This window comes from Setaria viridis, chromosome 5, assembly GCF_005286985.2.
Source record: "Setaria viridis chromosome 5, Setaria_viridis_v4.0, whole genome shotgun sequence".
NCBI lineage: Eukaryota > Viridiplantae > Streptophyta > Magnoliopsida > Poales > Poaceae > Setaria > Setaria viridis.
This window is the reverse complement of record NC_048267.2, coordinates 34,932,401-34,948,583: the sequence shown is the minus strand read 5'-3', so window position 1 is coordinate 34,948,583 and position 16,183 is coordinate 34,932,401. Positions and strand designations below refer to the sequence as shown.

Below are 16,183 nucleotides of genomic sequence, written 5' to 3'. Positions count from 1 at the left end.
AAAAGATAATGTTAGTAATCAGGTTACTGTATACTTTATGAGCGTCACATTGGCAATATTAGTAGGAACCACCTCTCTTATACGACTGATTAGACAGAAAGCCGATACCTTTTTTTTATTTATATGCATATTTTGATTTAGATCATTGGAGTTTACTCAATCCTAAATGGTTCTAATAACCACTGACACAAAAATTGGCACAATCAATAAAAAAAGAAAGCAAACCATAATATTATTATGTGAAGAATCACAATGCTTAGGTGGTGAGGCAATAGAGGCGTGCTGCAAATACCTTCGCTTAGGTCTGATCCTAGCAAGGCCCCATAGTGGAAAGGTCGCTGCAAAATGTAAAACATAAAAAAATTGTAATATTTTCTGCAACACTAAATTGTGTCAACTCAAGTAAGCAGTGATGGATAATGTACAATACCAGTGCACATATCTAAACAAGGCTAATCACTTTTATGCTGATTTGACCGCTAGTACGCTATTTTTTTTTGTTCATATGCACACCATGCGTTAATGGAACAAATGAGAGCGCCTAATCTCGCACACAAAATTGAAAGAACAACAAAATCGCCTCCCCTTTTCATTTTGTTTGCTCACGTACTAATAATTTTTAAATGTTTACAGCATTACCAGGAGCATAAGTAAGTGAAGTGATGCGCCAACCGCAAACAAAAATTTGAGACCCACAAAAATAAAATTGTAAATTAGGCCAAAAGATCCTTCCATAGTGGTCTTGCTTTTGTACCTTTTGGATCGTGCTGACCTTGCTATTGGCTATATCAAATAGTGAAAGCAAGCAAACACAAACTAATGGAGGACCCTGCCTGTAAAGACCAGAAACAAAGCACAGATTCTCTCCCTTGCCTGACTAAAACTGCGACCAAATCTAGCTGCAACTCCGCCTGAAACAACATTTATAGTGGCAAGATTTCACTGGGCCGGGCAAATCTTGCTGCTCCTGATATACTAATCATATTGTACTTTGACGGCGAGCAAGAGACTACCAAAGGACCAATTATCATTGACCCTGGTGGCCGGTGGGCAGGCTTTAGATTCTTACTTTTTTGCCTTTCATTTGCTACAGTTGCCTTATCATATAGCTTCGATTCTACAATGTAGCATAGTACCGGCCACCTCTTAGGAAGCATTTCGAAAGTTATAGATTGAAAGAGTGAAGATCATGTTTGTTGGTCTACAATATGGGCTAGCTATGGCACCGGATAACTTCGTTCGGATGTTCCTGGTCCCATGTTATGGATGGCTTCTTCTCGTACAATGATCAATGGTAATGATCAGATACATGGAAAAGAACTGTTCAAATGTCTGCCCCTAAGAAAAGAGATCAGCCGGTGCTCAATCACAATTGGAACCAAAGGGTGGTTCGCCAAGACCTTGATGGCGTATCATGCTCCCATCTTCCAAAAGCTCATCCGTTCTTGCTTTCCTGCACATCCTTCACGCCTTCTTTTCCTTTAGTTTGAGAAATATTTCCTGCTTCATCAACCTTTATGTAGTCCTATGGCGTTGTGGCAACACAGCATCGAATTCAGAAGTAGCTCGTTTGCTTTTCAAAACCATGAATACCGCCCAACCTTCAAAGCAAATCGAGAGCGATGTACAACTACCTGGCACTCTATTGCTGACCAACATCGCTTAACCAGAGGAGGATTTGTATGATCTAGTCATCTGAAAAGCATGGAGTTTGGCAGTTGACTCTTTGTGCTGTTCTGTGAATGTCTATGCAGTTTCTTCCTAGCCTCGAGTTACACGTCACCTACGTGGTTTTTGAATGCCTTACAGGTAACGGATTTGGTAATACACTAGTTTTTAGTTTTTTTTTCCAAGTTACTAAACTATTTTATTAATCCATGCATCTGCACAGACTAGCAGCAATTTTAGAGTATACAAAACTTCATAAAAGATTTGGATCACGAATTATAAATTTTAAGTACTACCTCCATATCAAAATATTTATCGTTGTTGACTTTTGATCACGACGTTTTACCATTCGTCTTATTCAAAAAATTATGTAAGTATTGCTTATTTTGTTTGTAAGTTACTTTATCATCAAAGGTATTTGAGACATGACTTATCTTTTCGTATATTTGCAACAAAATTTTAAATAAGATGAATGGCCAAATATTGCAAGAAAAAGTCAAGAATGACAGGTATTTCGATATGGAGGAAGTATATATAAGAGTTAAACTAATGAAGGTGAAAATAAGCGTGTGGAACGATGCAACGCATCGACACTTTGGCCGGGTTTATTTTGTAATGGCACATCGGATAATTTACAAGAAAGTATATGAGTTTTTGAATTTTTTTATAATGGTAGATGTTGGTAATTTATAAGTAGGTATATATATGCTGACCTTTTCATATGATTTAGGTGGGTGATTTTTGAAGTGGATTAGATCTGACGACTCTTGCTGTGAATGATGATGTTTTTTTTAAGAATTTTTTGGAGTTCTTGCTTTTTCTAGTACATTTAGCATGGGTATAATTAACGCTGAGTAAGATAGACAAACATCTAGAAACGTGAGCATGTGAAGCACGACCTTACTAGTTTTATTCCAGACAAGTGCTAGTAGTTAGTTGCGAATTAAATAAAATTTTAACCACATCCGGTCGGTCTGGTCATGATTGAATATTTGATTTTGACAGTCTCCCTTTTCTCGCTAACTTTTGAAGTGCCCTCCAAAGCAGCTAATGGTAAATACTAGGAGAGCTTTACTGTCCCTTTCAGGAAATCAAAATTAAACATGGAAAAAGGAGAAGCAAAAGCTAAAGCAACATTAATTGCGGAAAAAAGGATGTGGACATGTATCCGGAACGGTGGTCACACACTCACCGTGCCGTGCGTGACAGTGCCACTGACACTGTGACACAGCAGTTACGAAGATCTCTAATCAAGTCAAGCAAAAGTCTACTCTCTCACTGAATGGTTCCTCTGACTGCAGCAGGTGCTTAATTAAGTTCTTGTGTGATTTGACACACAAGGTCGTTTTTCCAACGTCTAACTGTGTTCAACATATTTCTCAACAAAGGTTATTATTTTCACAAAATTGCAGCCTGAACATTACTAAGGAACATACAAATGGTCATCGAGTTCTCCACTAGTTATGGAAGAAATAATAGCTTGCCCGTCAAACAGTTAGCCGCCTGGTTGATACACGGCCCACTAGGTTCTGGGCATGCATGGAAAATGTGAATGATTTTTCTAACAAAATAAAGCATCCACGAACGAGAGATTGTGTCAACTAGGACAGGCCATCATCCTACAGATGCAGCACTAATTATTGCTTAGCATACGAGAGCGCCACCTGCAGAAACATACTGATGAGTGGTGAGTAATTTGGTAAAGCAGATCCACTTTAATTAGCATAAGTGTTTCTACTATGTCCATTCGTAGAATTTGGTATTTTGGACATTGATATGGTCACCGAGACTCCGATATACAATTTTGAACACCATTACTTTTTTGTGTTAGAAATGCTAATAAAAATTTCTAATTACTACATTTTGAAGAAAAAAAAACTCTTCTCACGACAATCCGGTGTAGTACCGTGTGCACATGATCAATACAAACATTATTTGTCTCTTCTGCTGAAGCTGAGAAGTGAATCAACGTTCTAGCATGTGGAAATCGAAACCTGAGAAGCACCTGTTCCGTCGTCGATCAGTGGTAGCAAGTTTAGCAGTGCATGCTCATCGCCGAAATGAGAGCAACAAACCCCTGACCCGGTCTACACTCTACCCCTGAATATATTGTACTTACAGTACAATCCTAGGCCATAATAAGTGATTAAAAACATAATACGCGGTTACTGACTTGGTCATCGACCAAGAATAATGCATACACACCGTTTTTCACATTGTTGGAGCATCCATCCCAAGACCTGACCGTCCTAGAATATCCTTTAAAAAAATTTCAGCAAAGTGGTTCAGTAGACACTTAAAATGTGTTAGATCTTCACTAATAAAATCCTCAAAGCAACTAGGTACTACATCCGTACGTATTTTCCGGCGGGTCAATGCATGTGAGCAAGAACAGTGTAGTGCAATATTCTACTATATACAACACTGAATCCGAGCGTGCAAAACGGTAAAGAAAGGAGGTTTGTGATGGGTGAGTTTTAATATTACCGACTTGTCTACCACTTCACTCGATAATAATCTAACTTCTTTCAATCAAAAAAAAAATTCCAGCTCCGTCCAAAAAAGGCTAAACAAACACTAGCTGATGTCCTAGCAGAAGGGCAAAAGGGGCTAAGCTAGCGGTTGCTTTCGACGTATACATCATGTGTTGAAACTTGGAGCTATAGTACGAGCTGCTACCAGACAAGTGACCGGTCAGTGGGTTGGTTAAAGATGCAAATTATGGTTGTTTAAAGTAAATTTTGTCAGGTGAACGTAAAGCGCTTCCATTAGGATCGTCCTGCGGTAGCTTTTTTGCGTGCCAGGGCCAGGCTCTTGCGATTATCCTACTAGATCGGCAGCATCGATATGATCATTACGCTGCAATTTGCAAATGATGACAAGGCTAGGCTAGCTGCTCATCTATCACCTTTCAGTCTTTCATGCCTCCTGGATGCATGCGCAGCTTGCAAAGTCTTACAGCTGCCGTATGCATGCATTTTAGCCGTGTATATATATGCAGCTAGCCTCGTCCTTTTAATTCTTTCTTCTCTCTTTTTTGGAAACCATAGCAGAAACAGCTAGGCAATTTAGTCACGGTGTATTCAGAGAATGAGACACCAACATAATAGCAGTATGTAGAAAAACAATGCATGGACTCCTGGTTGTTGGATATGAGACCGTCACCGTACCACAAGGAAAGAGAGAGCTCTCAAGTTTGGCCAGAATTAATTGACTTGATGATGAACTGATGATGGACAAGCTCTCCTAACTGGTAATTCAAACCTAGGACGGTAATTATACGTAGCGCCAACAAGTGTTAAGTAGGGTTGAAAGGATGCCTTCTTCAACTGTCTTGTTAACTTTACCACCCAAATTAAAAATCATTTTTACTTGAGTAAGCTAAAAAAAGAAACTTCCTTGCTTTTGCGGCTTTAATTTATGGCCGGCTGGACTTATAAGCCGGCTGAAAAGCTGAAACGGCTGATTTGTTGTAAGAGAAAAATACTGTTTGGTGGTAGTACCGTAGTATAAATATATAGGTCCAATTGGCCTGAAAAAGGCTATTTGCATGATTTTAAGATAAGGGAAAAATAAAGCATAGCCGGCACGGTAAAATCAAACGGAAAGGAAAAACACTTGCAATAATATTAATATAAATCCGCACACAACCACCCCAGGGACCAATAGCATCTAGAATTTTTTATCATTTATTTTTTAAAAAAACGAAAAGATAATGAGGAAGAGGCGCCAATGTGCGTGTAAGTTGCCGCCAACTTTTCTCCTGCACACATGCTGAATTCCAACTCATTTTAATCTGATGTGCTATGTGACGTATGCATGCCTCCTCATCATGCAACCCCGAATAATAAAATGTGAGAATAAAATCACTAAAAAAACACACGCGTGTGTTGGTGTACACTAAGCTCACCACAGCTATATAAAGCCCCTTGGTGCCAACGCCATGCTAGAGCGCAATAAGACGGGCTGTGGCAGCAGCTACCTTGTGGGGGAGCAAGCTTCCTTTGATGGCGAAGAAGAAGGCGAGTGCCCCGGCGGGCACCGGCGGCGGCGGCGAGCGGCCGATGAGCATCCGCGGCATGTTCCGGTTCGCGGACCGGGTGGACGTCCTGCTCATGGTGCTGGGCACTCTGGGGGCCATCGGCGACGGGTGCTCCACCAACCTGCTGCTCATCTTCGCCAGCGACGTGATGAACGCTCTCGGGTACGGGCGCGGCGGCGGCGGCGGCGGCGGCGCGACCGTGGATTTCATGCACGAGGTGGAGAAGGTTCGTCGCGCCGTGCATTATTACCACCTGTGCTAGCGACAAGTGTCCATTCTTCCGCGCTCTTCGAGCTCACCATTTTGTTACCTCTTTGGCCGTCTTTTGCAGTCGTGCCTGAATTTCGTGTACCTGGCGTTCGCGGTCTTGGCGGTGGCGTTCATGGGTAACTTCAGCTCGCCCCACTCATTATTTGTCCACCGTACACAAGTTTTTTTAATTAATGATGAAATTTTAATGGCAATTTTGCGTCAAGAACTAGCCTCATGTATATCTGTGAGCACAGTTCCCTTTTCCATGTCTTAATCTATGTTAACTACTCGATCGGACATGTGTGTGAGAACCAAAAGAAGACACCTTTTTGTGCTAGTGCATATCATTACAGGAACTGCCCGGAGAGTTCCCTACTGGAAAGCAGGATTTCTGTTCCCTGAACCCCTGAACCTTACTGCTAGAATTGAACTGCCTCCTACGAATCAAACTTTTTTTTTTGGCAAATTTCTCGCAAAATTCTTACATTCCAAATGAGCCTGTCTGCTAATTGTTTTTTCACGTCTGTCTGGCGAATAATTCCTGGGTGCAGAAGGATACTGCTGGAGCCGGACGAGCGAGCGGCAGGTGCTGCGGATCCGGTACCTGTACCTGCAGGCCATCCTGCGGCAGGAGGTGGGCTTCTTCGACTCGCAGGAGGCCACAACCTCAGAGATCATCAACAGCATCTCCAAGGATGCGTCCCTCATCCAGGAGGTCCTCAGCGAGAAGGTACGGTGCCCATCAGTTCACCCGTCAGAATCCAGTATAAAAAAACTCTCAAAAAATCCGGTAAAAAACCTTCAGGCGTCAGAAACACAAGTAGAAAAGAATGACGACGAGATACGCTGCATCGTATTCACGATCAGGCTAGCACGCGGCGGTCAAACCAAACCATCCATCCCGTTTGTCAGTGACCGACCCGATCTCCAGTAAACATCTTGGAGGTTTCTTGCTCGCTGGCTGATGGAAGCCTAGCATTTGTTTAGGACGATTTAGGGCATGCATGCGACGACCCTGTTCTAGACCCAGGCCCGTACATTACGTGGTGCAAGTGGCGTGACCGTACCGAGCCACCAATTTTGAGGAGCCACCGTAAGCAACAATTAGCTCATTAAATCATGTTACAATCCAGTCTTTTTTACATCAAGCCCAATAGCTTATGAAAAAAGAGTCTGCGGTCATGATGTCTCACCTTCCATCGACAACTACAGCATGAGATTGACGTGGATGCAGATGCAATCGGCATTTAGCAAAATTACGACTTAGTGCAAGCCCGCGAGGTATTAATGGTTAGGGTAATTACGTTATAAAGTATAACTTTGCATCTTGAAAATATATAGGGTCACCCGTTTTTATTTGCACCAGGGCCTTGTAAACAAACTTAGGTAGGGGCCTGTCTAGACCGTCACCGAATCAATGGTGAATCAGATAGTCTGACCAGGAATCACCGGCCCGGCCATGATAATGACACCGACATCCAGAATCTAGGCTCCGGGCGTCGTATTTTAATCAGCCAGGCCGCATCATGAAGCAATGTGGCAAACCATGAAAACGCTAGGACTGACCATGTTCGTTTGATTTGATTTGGTTTGGTCATGGACCTGCTGCAAGGCAGGCAGGAGCAGGAATATGCTGATGTGTGCACATGAGGTGTTGCTCACATATGGCAGAAATCACACGATGCAACTGTGTCAAGGTAGCCTGAAAGTACTAAAGAATGCATTAACGATGCTAAGGGTTTGCAGTTTAAAAACGTGATCACATACCATAGTTCTGATGTGAGCTGGATGCATCAACAAACTGGCAGAGTATAATGGCTTGAAAAAAATTATAGAAATTGAAATTATTCAGGTTCCTTAAGAAAATAAATAAGCTACGGTAGAAAAAAGTGGGGCAAAACTCAGGAAGTTAGAATCCAACATTAGTTCATCATTCGGGAAATAACGGCACAGCTGGTTGCTTTTGTTTTCTTTCATTTGGAGCAGGTCCCTCTATTTCTGATGCACTCTACTGTCTTCGTCTCCGGACTGGCCTTCGCCACTTATTTCTGCTGGAGGCTGGCTCTGATCTCTTTTCCTCTGGTCCTGCTTCTCATAATCCCGGGGTTGATCTACGGCAAGTACCTTCTCTACCTCTCCCGCCAGTCGCGCCATGAGTATGCCAATGCCAATTCCCTGGTTGAGCAAGCGCTGGGCTCGATCAAGACTGTCTACTCATTCACAGCCGAGAAGAGGATCATCCAGAAGTACACGGCGATCCTTGACAAGACGATCGAGCTGGGGATAAAGCAGGGCATTGCGAAGGGTCTCGCTGTTGGATTCACCGGCCTTTCTTTCGCCATTTGGGCCTTCCTTGCATGGTATGGCGGCAGGTTGGTGATGCACCATCAGGCAAGTGGTGGGAGGATATATGCTGCTGGGATTTCCTTCGTCTTGGGTGGCCTGTACGTTTCCTCTACCTTTTGTACTGTACTGACTTCATGACTTCGTTTCATCGTGTAGAATAGAAGCTTAACTGAACAAACTTACTGTGAATGTTGCAGGTCCCTTGGAATGGCACTCCCTGAGCTGAAACATTTCACTGAGGCATCTGTTGCTGCCACGAGAATTCTCGATCGGATAAACCGTGTACCCCAGATCAACGCTGACGACCCGAAGGGCCTTGTTTTGGATCAAATCCGGGGAGAGCTTCAGTTTGAATCTGTCCGTTTTGTGTACCCGTCAAGGCCAAATATGCCAGTCCTCAAAGACTTCAACCTCCAGATTCCTGCTGGGCAAACCATCGCTCTGGTTGGGTCTAGTGGCAGCGGCAAGTCAACCGCAATAGCGCTAGTGCAGCGCTTTTATGATGCCAGTGAAGGAACTGTCAAGATTGATGGTTTCGACATTAAGGAACTCCAACTCAAGTGGATCAGGAGCAAAATGGGGCTTGTCAGCCAAGATCATGCATTGTTTGGTACTTCAATAAAAGAGAACATCCTGTTTGGCAAACCAGACGCGACCATGGATGAAGTGTATGCAGCAGCCATGACCGCAAATGCTCACAACTTCATAAGGGGGCTTCCCGAAGAATACGAGACTAAGGTATGTGCATCAAAGTAAAGAAACAGTCAACCACCTCAAAAGATCCTCTCATACTTTATGGTCTATCCTTGCAGATTGGCGAGCGTGGGGCATTGTTATCAGGTGGACAAAAGCAGCGTATTGCCATTGCAAGGGCAATTATCAAGAATCCTGCTATACTTTTGCTTGACGAAGCCACGAGTGCACTTGATTCAGAATCAGAGAAGTTGGTGCAGCATGCGCTTGATCAAGCATCTATGGGACGGACAACTCTGGTAAATTCTCGCTTCCTCCACTCTTAGTTCATAACCCTAAGATCAAATTTTCTAGAATTATTTGGCATTGTATTTTTCTAAAGCGAAAATTATTTGGCATTGTGGTGCTGATAATCCATTAACACTAACCAGGTAGTAGCTCATAAGCTTTCAACCGTGAAGAATGCTGATCAAATTGCTGTAGTTGATGGCGGTGCAATAGCTGAAATTGGTACACATGATGAATTGATCAACAAAGGGGGCACATACTCAAGACTTGTGAAGTTGCAGAAGATGGTGAGTTACATCGATCAAGAAAATGAACAATTTAGGGCTTCATCAGTGGCCAGGACCAGCACCAGCCGTCACAGCGTGTCCAGAGCAAGTCCAATGCCACTTACACCAGCTGTCTTAAAGGAAATTAGTTCTGATGTTTCCCCACCTGCACCATCTTTCTCCAGGCTTCTTGCAATGAATGCACCAGAGTGGAGGCAGGCAGTCATAGGCAGTCTGTCTGCATTGGTATATGGTTCCTTGCAGCCCATCTATGCCATAACCATCGGAGGAATGATTGCTGCATTCTTTGTTCAGGACCACAATGAGATGAATGCAATAATCAGACGGTATGCCTTGATCTTCTGTTCACTGTCCATGGTATCCATTGTCGTAAATCTATTGCAACACTACAATTTTGCATACATGGGGGAGCATCTTGTTAGGCGAATCCGAGTCCAAGTACTTGAAAAGATCTTAACCTTTGAGGCAGCATGGTTTGATGAAGAAACAAATTCAAGTGGTGCGTTGTGCTCTCGGCTAAGCAATGAAGCTTCTCTTGTCAAAACCCTTGTTGCAGACAGAATGTCCTTACTGCTTCAAACAGCTTCTGGAATTATAATTGCGGTGACAATGGGCCTGATAGTAGCTTGGAAGCTTGCTCTTGTCATGATAGCTGTACAACCAACTACAATGATATGCTACTATGCCAAAAAGATAGTACTCTCAAATGTTTCAAGGGACCTGGCAAAGGCTCAGTACCAAAGTACTCAGATTGCCATAGAAGCTGTTTACAACCACAGGATGGTAACCTCCTTTGGTTGCTCGTCAAAGGTTCTTCAGCTCTTCGAGCATGCACAAGAGGAACCATTGAAAAGAGCAAGGAAGAAGTCATGGGTAGCAGGGCTGACCACAGGATTGTCACCTTGCCTCTCATTCTTATCATGGGCACTGGACTTTTGGTATGGTGGGAAGCTGGCACAGTCCGGGGAGATCTCAGCGGGTGATGTTTTCAAAACTTTTTTCGTCCTGGTGAGCACAGGAAAGCTGATTGCTGATGCTGGTAGCATGACATCAGACCTGGCAAAGGGAGCAAATGCAGTTGCTTCTGTATTTGAGGTGCTAGATAGGAAATCTATCTCTCCACAAAATTCACAGGTAGCATACTCGTATAACTAGCTTCTTAAGCATCATACAAAATATTAATCAGCAGCTTTGTAAGCAAAATATGACTTTGTAATGCTACTTTGCAGGTGGAAAAGGAAGACCAGAAGAAGAAAATACAAGGAAGAATAGAGTTCAAAAAGGTAGACTTTTCGTATCCAACAAGACCAGAATGCCTTATCCTACAGGATTTTAGCTTGGATGTGAAAGCGGGAACAAGTGTTGGCCTGGTTGGGAGAAGTGGTTGTGGTAAATCTACTATCATAGGTTTGATCCAAAGATTCTATGATGTTGATAGAGGGGCCGTAAGGATTGATGGCATGGATGTGAGGGAGATGAATATTCTTTGGTTTCGAGGATTTACAGCTCTTGTTAGTCAGGAGCCAGCAATGTTTTCAGGTAGTGTCAGGGATAACATTGCTTTTGGTAAACCAGAAGCTGATGAAGATGAGATTGTGGAGGCCGCAAAAGCTGCAAATGCACATGAGTTCATATCGTAAGTCTTATACATGTTCTATTCCAAATACGTATTATATATATTGCATAACATGCCTTTGTTTTAACTCAAAGCCTATTATTTTTCAGATCATTGAAGGATGGATATGATACTGATTGTGGAGAGCACGGTATACAACTCTCAGGAGGACAGAAGCAAAGAATTGCAATTGCAAGGGCAATAATCCGGAATCCAGCAATACTACTGCTTGATGAAGCAACAAGTGCACTTGATGCACAGTCAGAGCAAGTGGTGCAGGAAGCTCTTGATCGAATAATGTCAGGGAGGACCACAATCGTGGTGGCACATCGACTAAACACAATCAAGAATGTAGACTCAATTGCTTTCCTGGGCGAGGGTAAGGTGGTGGAGCGTGGCTCTTACCCACAGCTCATGAACAAGAAAGGGGCTTTCTACAACCTCGCGACTCTTCAGAAGTAACTGACTATGCAATGAAACTACCACTCTAATGAAACTCCTGCAGTGAGTGATATGATAGCTAAGTTATTGTAGTACAGAATCAGCACCCCTTAGATAGTTTTCAAGCAACTCCTTCAATAATCAGTTAATATATATCTGACTTGCCTTTCAAACTTTCTGATGGTTTAAGATTGGCAAAAATATAAATAAATATATAACCTGCATCTGAATTAGCTAATACAGCCCAGACTTATGAAAAAAGTATTACAAGGAAAAGCAAGCATTACGATGCATGAATCACCACTCTTATCTCCTTCCTGATAACATATATGGGCTTTAGGAGAATGGAGATGAATTTTCCATGAGAGGAGTTACCGTGAATAGACCATAGGCAGAAAGTAAATAATTGTAAGCAGACGCTACACCTTCTTTACTCTTTCTCGAAGTTGATGTTTAGAAGAATTCCCTTGGAAAGCTGAATCTCCGTACTCATATTATCCATCTCTACCTTAACCAATGCATCTACATCAACGAACCCAGGTTCAGTGGAGGCGAGCTGCTCTTTTACATCACCAAGAGTCTTCTGATAGCTATTCAGAGCCGTCTTAACCCTTACCTTTTCCAATAAAGACTTCTGACATATAGTCTCATGCTCAGCGACTTTATGTGCCAACTTTTGAATTTCATCCTCCCTAATCATCAAAGCCTGCTGTGAGTCCTTCATACCATCCTTAATGGCATGCAACTTTTTCCTGTGTTCTTCCAATGTAGAGAAGGAAATGGTAGAATCAGTTGTTGCTTTCTTGTAATCTGATTCCAAGGAAGTGTATGTAGTTTCTAGCTCTTTAAGCTGCCACTTTAAGAGATCCTGTAGCTTTGCAGAGAACTCTTCCTTCCTCATTTCAATACTGAAATTATGTTTTTCCCTAACCTTTTTAGCATACTCCAACAATGCATTCACTATCTTTCGGGCATTCCTATCCTGAAGGCATAAATCACATTTCAGCAATCCTATCTGCACAACAGCTCCAATTACATCTGCACTCAGCACATTCGAAGGATCATCCTGGATGACTTTCTGGATATGTGTGATGGTGTTCACAAAGTTGCCCCTTTGAATGTCAAGTAAAATTTTCTCGATGGGATTGGCATGTTGTGAGTGCTTCCACGTAAATGATAGCTCATTTATTCTTGAATATGCTGTCAACCCAGAGTTATTTGGTGATGACTCTATGCAATCTGTACTCATGAACAACTCAGAAGTCCCCACGCCATTTATTTCCATTTGTTCTTCACTGTTCTTTCTATCATTGCTGTGATCCAAAAATTTTCTAGTTTCTCCTTGATCATGTTCATTCTCTTTACTTAAGCCAACCTCACACTGTGGGGGATCCAGTTTCCTGAGGTCCTGAGATAAGGAACCTGGAAAGGCAAAAGTTGATATAACCTAAGTTTGAGACGTTAGAAAGGAAGATCTAAGAGCAACCAAAGAATCACCTGTTGTTTCCTCACGAACTGCTTTCAAGGAATTATCTGGTTTCTCATGAAGCGAGTGTGCTTTATGTACCCTATCCTTGACCTGATCTTTTGCAGCTTGTGGTGGTTTGAGCCCTTCAGCTCTTTCTTTCAACACTTCATTTGTGTTGTTGCAAGTATTGTTCAGGTGTGCCAATCGTGGTGATCTTCTTGGTGTTTGAGGTTGGGGTGAGCCTCGCTGCAACTTAACTGTTTTCCTCTTATGTTGGTGAGACAAATCACAAGATTTATGTTCATCAACTAGCCTTCGCTTCACTGGTGCCACAGTCAGGTCACACTGTAGTGGTTGGTTAGACAAGTTAGGCCCCTCAAGATTGTTCTTCTTGATTCTCTCAGAATCAACATCTGGAGGGAAGAAGTGTCGTAGTTGACTCTTTACAAAGTCAACTGGAGACAAAAAGGATATTAGCTCTGTTGCTGATGCAAAAAATGAAAGAACATAAGATGATTAAAAAAACTTACACTGCAAAACAAGTTTCTGCTTTAGAGATTGCTCCAGAATTTGTGGTTTGCCCCTACAAATATTTATATCTTCTGCAGCCGCCTCAACTTTCCATTTATACAAACAGAGTGTAGCACAGAATAATTCAACTGTCAATTTGTCAACATGTAAAGTTCTCATTACTTCAACAATTGCTTTAGCTTTATCATCCTCCATTGGCTCCTTCTGTGACAAGGATGTCTCCAACTCATCTTTGGAACAGCCTACTTCATGTGGGTCAAGGAAACAAATTGTGTCCTGGGCTGAAATATGTTCATCCCCTTGAGTGCTTCTTTGTGTGGTAACTGTCTAGGAGTTATATACAAAACTATCAGTTAAGGAGACAACATTACAAGGTACTAATCAAAATTTTAAAATGCATGCTCCTTAGTGAACGAAAAAGGTACTCATTTTGTTTCATTCTATAAGGCATAATTGGCTATTTGATGAGATCATAAAACATGCAGGTAGATACCATACTTGTTTCTATGTTTTTCATAATTTATTCATTTCTCTTGCCTAAAAAGTTATGCATGCCCACATACAAAACCTGTCATATCTCTCTTTCCAAATCACTTAATGAAAGGTATTAGTCATCCTTTTTGTTAACTTTCTCAATCTTTTCTCGATACTTGTCAATGGTCGAATTATGCCTTACGAAAAACAAATATGGAGTATGATGAAAAATTGAAGCTAGGGGATTTTGAAGTGATGTGAAGAAATAATTCTTGTGGGCAATAATATTCTCTAGCAACAACAATTTCCTGTAGATCATACGTAATATGATTCTAAACTTAAAGTTAGACTTGTAAACTTGCAAAACAAAGTTATCTAAGACCATTACAATATCAAGCTGACTCCATGTGCACTAGAGAGTAGGCAAAATGCACACACCTAAATGACCAGTATGAATTGATCTAATTATTTCCTTAAGACTAGACTATTTTCATTCCTACATCAGACTGATCCAGTATATCAACCTGTGCGTGACTACGCATGAGACTCTTAACTGTCTCTGTTAATTCATCGCCACTATGTCTCCTCTTACTAGAAGGGGAGATATCACATGGTTGTTCTCCTCCTCCCAAATTCCCAGTAGGTGGGGCACCACTTGCTGAAGGCCAAACTGCTTTCTCAACAGCATTCGCACCAAAAACCGAGACCCTGAAATGTATGTTCCCATCGTATTCGAAGACAAGGAATTCGCCCTGCCCTAAACAGTTGCCCTCCACAAACTTTGACCACCCACTGGTCAGAAACACGCGGCCATCAATTTCCTCCAGCTCAACAAGCCAGGTCTTCCCTTCAGCATTCTTAAGTATGACTGTAGCAGATGACGCCACTGTAGCACCAGGTGCTCTGCGCCTCTCCTCTGGAACATGGCAGAGGAAGCCTCGAGGGATCTCCTACATTCAGAAGCAAGGTTAGGGACGAACTGTAAGCTATTTCCACTTTGAGTTACTTGACTGAAAATGGCACTCATGAAGTCATGATGTGAAAGAATGGTCATTGCTCATAGACTGAAATGCAGATCGTTTTGCCAGAGGATTTAGTATCTAATGAAGCATATATGTCTACATTGAGAATAGAGATGTCACTGAACAACATAAAAAATTGCACTGAAGTTTTTATTCCAGTTTTAGGACGGCATTCAATGCACGCAATAAACAACATTGAGATGTAGCCTTTTTTTTATTTGTTCATGGAAAATTTGCGTAGCAATCTTCCACCTGGACTGCATGCCTGGATGCTGAAATCCAATCTAGCAGAAGGAATATCACCTCTATTCATCCAAATGCCGCAGCTCTGCAAAAGCACAAGGCACGGACCTTCGCTGCCTGCCCTCACCGCACAATGCCCGGGACCAGGCCCGCGAATGCAGACAACGAGACCGAGGGTAACGCACGTACAGGATGACAGCAGCAGCAGCCAGCAGGAGGAAGACTACTCACCATGCGGCGCGTGAAGTCGCCGACGATGACCTTGAAGAAGCGAGGCCTCCTCTGGTCTTCCATGGGCAGGAGGCGAACACCGCCGCGACAGTTGTTGGAGAGGGGAGAGGAGAAGAGAGGAGGCGATAGCGATAGCGATAGCGATGGAACCGAGCCGAGCCGAGCAGAGCGGCTGGGTAGGTTTGGGCTGCTGCCTTGCTGGACGCTGCTGGTTTAACGCCGGAGACGGGGAGTGAATGAGCGAATTGATGGGAGCGGACGCGGCAACCTTGGCGCGTGCACCGAAGCGTAGCGGCAGGCGCAGAATCTTCGCTGGCTTGGCTTGGCTCCGCGCTTTTCTCGTCGGTAAGCTTCTTTATCGGCACGACTTGTCACTCGAATCGCACCTGTGGCTGTGGGTGGCGGACCACAGTACCACACCACACACGCGTCCGTCCCACGGTGTTCCAATTTTCAGGCGAGGAATTGAGAGGCTTTAATCTCGTTCAAACCTCAGTGCCAGGCTGCCAGCAGCAACACGCCAGATTTGCACTGGGGATAGGTAGACCTGCTACAGAGACAGGAGCAGGCACAACAGGCCAC

At 42.9% G+C, this 16,183-nt stretch overlaps 2 protein-coding genes across 2 annotated transcripts; one reads left to right on the top strand and one right to left on the bottom strand.

Annotated features, from left to right (window-relative positions):
• The first annotated feature begins 5,608 nt into the window (after nt 1-5,608).
• On the top strand, nt 5,609-11,805 carry LOC117855719 (putative ABC transporter B family member 8). The gene is made up of 9 exons (XM_034738097.2): nt 5,609-5,936; nt 6,042-6,096; nt 6,514-6,692; nt 7,949-8,406; nt 8,506-9,046; nt 9,121-9,300; nt 9,433-10,710; nt 10,806-11,212; nt 11,302-11,805. The coding sequence occupies exons 1-9, from the start codon at nt 5,676-5,678 to the stop codon at nt 11,651-11,653; spliced, it is 3,711 nt and encodes a 1,236-aa protein (XP_034593988.1). The 5' UTR covers nt 5,609-5,675; the 3' UTR covers nt 11,654-11,805.
• An 11-nt stretch (nt 11,806-11,816) lies between these two features.
• LOC117855720 (B3 domain-containing protein Os03g0120900) lies at nt 11,817-16,073 on the bottom strand. The gene is made up of 5 exons (XM_034738098.2): nt 15,602-16,073; nt 14,630-15,055; nt 13,631-13,958; nt 13,130-13,555; nt 11,817-13,054 (listed from the first exon to the last, which is right to left on the bottom strand). Exons 1-5 carry the CDS (start codon nt 15,662-15,664, stop codon nt 12,063-12,065), a joined length of 2,235 nt encoding a protein of 744 aa, XP_034593989.1. The 5' UTR covers nt 15,665-16,073; the 3' UTR covers nt 11,817-12,062.
• Between the last annotated feature and the right edge of the window lie 110 nt (nt 16,074-16,183).

Coding starts and splice junctions, on each gene's coding strand:
- LOC117855720 (XM_034738098.2), bottom strand. CDS start 15,664: ATGGAAGACCAGAGGAGGCCTCGCTTCTTCAAGGTCATCGTCGGCGAC. Junction 13,556..13,630: donor GCAGAAACTTGTTTTGCAGT/GTAAGTTTTTTT, acceptor TTTTGTCTCCAG/TTGACTTTGTAAAGAGTCAA. Junction 13,055..13,129: donor AGTTCGTGAGGAAACAACAG/GTGATTCTTTGG, acceptor TTGCCTTTCCAG/GTTCCTTATCTCAGGACCTC.
- LOC117855719 (XM_034738097.2), top strand. CDS start 5,676: ATGGCGAAGAAGAAGGCGAGTGCCCCGGCGGGCACCGGCGGCGGCGGC. Junction 5,937..6,041: donor TCATGCACGAGGTGGAGAAG/GTTCGTCGCGCC, acceptor CGTCTTTTGCAG/TCGTGCCTGAATTTCGTGTA. Junction 11,213..11,301: donor AATGCACATGAGTTCATATC/GTAAGTCTTATA, acceptor ATTATTTTTCAG/ATCATTGAAGGATGGATATG.